The following is a 6,313-nucleotide window of genomic DNA, read 5'->3' on the forward strand; positions in this document are numbered from 1 at the left end:
AACATTGTTTCACATCTTTCATTTAGCTCAACTGATAAGAGGAGATAAATTTAAATAATGTTTTGTGGACCCATAAATACTGTTTATAACTTGGATTCAATACTTCCATTGCTAATTTTTACAATGCTTTTTAGATTCTTTAGGATGCTTCTTTTTTATCTATTTTTTTTTTCATTTCAAACACTTCCAATTTTAATAATTTCTGGATTTAATTTTCCAGAAACTAAAATCTAAAATGCGGGCACATACATAAGTTATTGTTCATGGTCAAATGACTAAAATGAGTTGCAAAGTTGATGTAAATATTTTTTTCCACCAAGTATTTAACACTTGCATATTAAAACTTGAACCATTGATTAAGCATTCTTATGTGAGTTAATTCACACATTAAATGATAAAAATGACGTAGATATAAATTTCAAATTTTTTGTAATTAATTTTCTCCAATTTTAAATAAATAGAAATTAAAAACACATTAGTTTTTAATGAATTGAAAATAAAATTATTATTTTAGGATGTATTAATCTTAAATAAATAGAGAAAATAAAATATATTTGTTCATATAATATTTAATTAGTATTTTTACTTATTTGCATATTCTATTACATTTTAATATTTGGCATTTAATATTGCAATTCATCTTTTAATTTTATGTAATTAAAAAAAATTATATGCTAGTAAATTAACAAAAAAATGAAAGGCTAGAAACTCGAGAAAAAAAACATAAGAGAGACAAATGAAAGGAAATTGTTCGCACCTACTTATATTGTTCTGAAAATGAATTTTTATTAGAAGAATGGGTGCAGAATGAATCAAATTTTTAACTGGGGCACCATCTCAGATAACTCTTCTAGACTAGTAAATTAAGTATAACAAAGGTTTTTAAGGCAACAATTTTCTTTACTTGAGTACAGACATTGTTGCCAGGATGTTGCAAACAAAAATGTGATGTTGAGATTAGAGCGTAGACTAGTGGGGGAAGCGACTTCTGTATTCCATGCTGAAATGCTACTATCGGTTAAGTCCTTGAAAATCAATATTTGCATGGCTTCTATAGCATCCCTCATGAATAATGATATAAATTTCATTGCAGTTAAGTTAAGCATGATCTCAGGCATCCGTAGATAGCATTTCCATCAACAAAAATAATGGCATGCAGATGAAAATTGATTACAAATATACATTTCACCTTGGTTTTTTAAACAATGTATTTGAAATCCTACTTATGCTTAGAACATCAATTAATAACAATTTTCATAGTTAAACAGGAAAGGGTGCACTATTCATGAGAACATTATTAGATCGTTCACAAAAGGATACTCTGAATAATACAATAGAGAGGATACTCAAATCATCATGCATCGTTTCACTTTGTTGGGTTGCAACTGAATCAAAAACGAGTTGAGAAACTACCGGTATAGCTTTTGAAAGTTGTTTCACAACTTCACACAGTCACCTCCTAATCCGGCTAAGGTTGCATATGCATCTATAATGAAGGCATTCTCTTCATATCCACAATCCATTTCAAGGTCACTGTAATTGTCATTTCAGTTTTCAGTTATTCAATACAAAAATTGTTCTAACCAATTTCCCCATATAAAGGTAAGTTTTCAAAGTAGGATTTTCTCAATGTCGAATAATCTGACAAATATGGACATGAGAGACTTGCATGGCAGAATTTGTGATGTCTATCGGTAGAATTGTATTATATAACACTACCAGTGATTTTTTTTTTAAAGATAATACTACCAGTGATGATGTGAATTGAAGAGAAGAGGTGGCAAAGTTCAAGTTTTTAAGAGAGAGATGGCAAAAGAGTGTCTCGGATCAAAGAAAAATAATAAAGGACTACATATGGCCTTGTACATATTTCAAGTAGCTAAGTACATTTTGATATTTAAAGCAAACAATATACATATCTACCAAACGTATTCCTTCTGCACTACAACAACTAAGCCTTTTCCTATTTAGTGGATCTTTCTGCACTATGTTCTTAAATATATACAACAAATGGTCTCAAATTTATGAGGAATATTTACAAATGATGGCAACGGAAACCGTGGATAACATTATATATCCACTTGTATGAATCTTATCAGCACAACAGAACTCAAATTCCAGAAAAGCATAGCAGAAGCCCGCAATTGATGTTAGTCAATGTCCTTTATAAGGAAGGAAACATCCATCCCATTGTCCAACCAAGAAGCAAACCGGCACCGGCGAGGCCTAATCCCACGGCAGCAACAACGCACTTTGCAATCACACATCTTTTGTTACTATTCCTCCTCTTCCTAGCTTTGCTATTACTTTTCTTAAGCAGCATTCCCCTGCATGGGTCCCAGGGTAAGGATGCTGGAAAGAGATTTAGAAATGACTGGTTTTTGTTTCTGAGTTGCAGACACAGGTTCTCAAGCTGCAGCATGTGGAGCCACTGCTTGTAAGCAAAGAGTTGTGAAGCCTGTCGAAAAAAGAGACTCAGGATGTGCTCCTTCTCGCTGTAAGCTCGCTGCGCTGCTTTCTCAGCCTCTCTTGCTCTTGTTTGAGAGTGACACAAAGCTTTCAACAACTCAGACATGCTACCATTCTCGGAATTTATTTGGCAACCTTCGGTGCTTGAGCTAGAGTCTTTGCTGTGGCTGGAACTAAACATATGGAACAGAGTTTGTTAATAAATTGATCATAGAATAATCATGACATTTCAACTCATCAATATAAAAATAGTAAAAAAAATTTCCAAAAAAAAAGTCACCTAGTAAGTGGTTGGTATGCATCCTAAATTCTCACTTAAAAAAACTGTTTCATGAGTCAGGAATTCAATACATCTACAATTATAATATATCATTGTATCTTAAATTTCCAACAATGCTTAGCACCTGTGCAACTTTATCTACAATTTTGTGACCTGAATATAACTAACGTTATCCAGCCATATACATAAAATATCACAGAATCTATACACTACTTAAGATGATGGCATACAAAATGCAACCTACAGGTTTGTAACTGAAGCTAGGGTGATGTCAGATAATGGTAAAAAATCAGCTAGTGCATATCAATGACTAAGCAGATCTTGTAAAAAGAGAAAAAAGGGGGATCACAAGGTTAGAAGGAAAAACATATCTTTCAAGGATTGAAACATAGCTTGAAAAGGGAGTAGTGAGCAACAAGATATATTTCTAAAAGATTAAGAAAAACCATTAAGAATTAAAATTGCAAACGTTGGTGGCTCTATACATTTATACAACTGAGTTGCCTATCAGCCACAAAAGGCATGTTTAAATTCAGATAAATATGTACGCTATCAAGTTCCCTGTTAGCATGAGATGGATAACTAAAAGTACTTTTAGGCAAGTATTCAGAGCTAAACACCTGTCTAAATAAAATAAAATAATTTTGAAACCGTCCATGTTAGTAACAATGAGGATGTATCTTCATGATACTTGAAGACCGCTATCCCATTTGAGTTTAAAATGGACAAATGAATACAGTAACATCTGATTTATAATAAAAAATGTGAACTATCTCGCACGAAAAATGTAAGGTTTGGCACTGAAAACTAGCTTTAGTCCCCAATCAATAGCATTGGAAAGATCATACATATAATAAGGTAGCATAATATAGTTAGCATCTATAAATAACAACCCTTAACCCTAGTCAAACTTTATAGTTAATTAGGAAGTTCAATACTTTAAAAATGAGGAAACATTAAATTTCTTCCAAAATAAACTGACCATGATGGCAAAGACTGCAGAAAGCAATTAATTTTGTTTTTTAAGTATCCCTCTACTGCTTTACAGCATTACCTGGAATGCTTGCTTGAATCCTGAAATGAACAGTCAGAAGTGGATATCCCAGTTGTATAACCATCTGCATAGGAAGAACCAGTCTCAGTTTTACGGTTCAAAGATGGTGGAGTCTTATCATGATGGTCAACACCCTTCGGGTAGGGGGGTCTCGGACTAACATGCTTAGTCTGGGGATGAGGGAGATCACAATTCCCAATATGCTCAAGTGACTTCCGAGCAACTAAGGAAGCCAACTCATCTTTTCCCGCAGTGCGCCACCAAGGCCCAGTTTTCTCTGCTCCCATCAAATGTGATTCTAGATCAGATGATGTCATTTTACCTTGTTCAGAGACCAAGAAATTGGAAATATCACAATCCATAAAATGACTATCTGAAAAATAGAATTCCTCCTGATCTTTCTTCTTAGGAGTAAAATGTAAATCAGTATTATTCAGTGAAGCCTCAATTTTTGGCATTCTTGTATTGTTTTTCATACATGTAGGAGAGACAACATGCCACGGCTGCTCTACATATAAATTAGCACTTTCAATATTAGAAAGAAAATCAAAGTCTTTGACCAATTGATCTCCCCCACTCTTGGCACTGCCATTAAGAAATTCAGCATAGAAGGAACCAAGTTCAGACTCGTAGGAATTCAGCTGTTGACATGTATAATTTGCTTCATCCCCCAAGTCACTTTTCACATGTAGCCACCATTTCATTTCTGGTAGCTTATCAGAATTCAGATTATGGGGTACAAAAACTGAATTAGAAAGAATTTGATCATTAATAGAATTATTAGGAACCCAATCAGATACTAATTTTTTTGAAACTGATGACGGATGATCCAGAGAACTCAGGGGAATCCGGAAATCTTGAGTAAAACAATTAGCTGTATAAGGAGCCTTCCCTTCTGCTGATGCCATTACTTATTGTTGTTGGCTTCTGAGTAAGACCTACTTTAAGAGGCAACTTTTGGTAGCTCCAGCATCTGTTGAATCAATAAGACACTCAAAACATTACATGTAACCTAGGTAGATTTCAAACTCGAATCTCAATGAAAATTTAAGAAGTAGACACTGTGCAAGACCAAGACATTACCAATCTTCAAATTTAGCTAAAAAGGCATATGAAAGAAAAAGGAACACAGGAAAAGTAGGTCCACCAGCTCCAACATTTGTTAACAGACCCCCAACAAAAATCATTCCAGAATGTCGATTGTTAGCCATAGTTCTATTTCCCTATCAATCAATCCATGGGAATTTTTTTTCTTTCCTAATCATTAAGGGGGCATTTGATATAAGGAAAATCTTTTCATGTCCGGGAATTATGATTCATGGAAATCATGAATCCTGAGAAACATGAATCCTGGGAATTATGATTCCCACTAAAATCTGTTTGGTTGGTCATAAATATTTTGGGAATTGAATGTTTATACATGTTTCCTGGGAATCAAAGAAATTATATATCACATTTAATAAGATAAGGAACATTTATCTTCAAACATGAATCAAGCAGCAGGAATGCGAGGCCAAAAGGTAAACTGCTCACAAGTAATGGTATTTCTTTTGATAGAACAAAGAATCCAATAAAGTTTAAAGAACTTAATGATGAAAATTGAAAACTAATTTGTCAACGCACCATGGACTAGATCCAGAGCTATGAAAACCCAAAATCAATAAATAGCCTCCGGTGAGTAACATAGCCAATGCAATAGTCAAAAGAAAATTTTTGCGCGGTTATTTGCAAGGCAAGGAACATCACATAAATACATACATGACAACTTTCATGAATTCTCTAGCCAGTTACACGCCCAAACTAATGAAACTATCAAACCTCATAAAAGGGATTCAAAGAAGATCTCTTTGGCATAAATCCCACATAAAAAAGGAAAACGGTGCAAACAAACTTGACAGTAGAAAGGCTGTCCATGTTCAGCATCATCATTCATTCAACAGGTGAACAAGATAGAGACATGAGATCACAAAGAAGCAAGGAAGGACAGGAATATTCAATTAATCGATTAAAAGGAGACACATAGAGACTGAGAGAGAGAGAGAGAGAGAGAGAGAGAGAGAAGTTGCCTTGTTAATTATCACTTTCTGAAGTGAATTTCTTTGTTCCTTCTAATGCCGAAACATGTCATAGACTTTGCTTGTACACCTGTCCAAGAGGAAGAGAGTGCGTGTAATGTAAATGTAAAAGCATGGTCGTTGTATTGACAACCATGTCAACAAAACACTATCAATAATTGTGCTGTTACTTGCACCCATGCGCCTAAATTTATAAAAATATCTATCTCCTTTGTTCTCGTGTCATAGTCCCATACTTTCTGAATTATTGTTCCCTCAACCTTCAATTCTATTCTTTCTCTAAGATAATTGTTCTGTTTTCGATAAATATATGCTCTTTACTTGTTACTTCTTTTTCGAGCATTTTGGTTTTTGAATTTTGACTTCTTTTATAAATTAGTCCCTGCAAAAAATAATCTCTGTTTTTCTATATGTTTTGTAAAATAGTTTTTGTCA

General features: G+C 33.9%; 1 protein-coding gene across 6 annotated transcripts; it reads right to left on the reverse strand.

The window, feature by feature from the left end:
• Positions 1–1,820: 1,820 nt before the first annotated feature.
• Positions 1,821–6,030, reverse strand: LOC114415565. Of its 6 annotated transcripts, none has more exons than XM_028380331.1 (3): positions 5,870–6,030; positions 3,804–4,776; positions 1,821–2,642 (listed from the first exon to the last, which is right to left on the reverse strand). In XM_028380331.1, exons 2-3 carry the CDS (start codon positions 4,709–4,711, stop codon positions 2,165–2,167), a joined length of 1,386 nt encoding a protein of 461 aa, XP_028236132.1. In that variant the 5' UTR covers positions 4,712–4,776; positions 5,870–6,030; the 3' UTR covers positions 1,821–2,164. The 6 variants fall into 6 exon arrangements, with proteins under 6 accessions (XP_028236132.1, XP_028236134.1, XP_028236133.1 ...); XM_028380333.1 differs by lacking the exon at positions 5,870–6,030 and adding an exon at positions 5,622–5,848; XM_028380332.1 differs by lacking the exon at positions 5,870–6,030 and adding an exon at positions 5,427–5,848.
• Between the last annotated feature and the right edge of the window lie 283 nt (positions 6,031–6,313).

This window comes from Glycine soja, chromosome 6, assembly GCF_004193775.1.
Source record: "Glycine soja cultivar W05 chromosome 6, ASM419377v2, whole genome shotgun sequence".
Lineage (NCBI taxonomy): Eukaryota > Viridiplantae > Streptophyta > Magnoliopsida > Fabales > Fabaceae > Glycine > Glycine soja.

What these genes read in the sequence shown, in the direction of transcription:
- LOC114415565 (XM_028380331.1), bottom strand. Translation starts at nt 4,711, where the DNA reads ATGGCATCAGCAGAAGGGAAGGCTCCTTATACAGCTAATTGTTTTACT. An exon ending in GATTCAAGCAAGCATTCCAG is followed by an intron (nt 2,643 to 3,803) that starts GTAATGCTGTAA and finishes CCATATGTTTAG; the next exon opens with TTCCAGCCACAGCAAAGACT.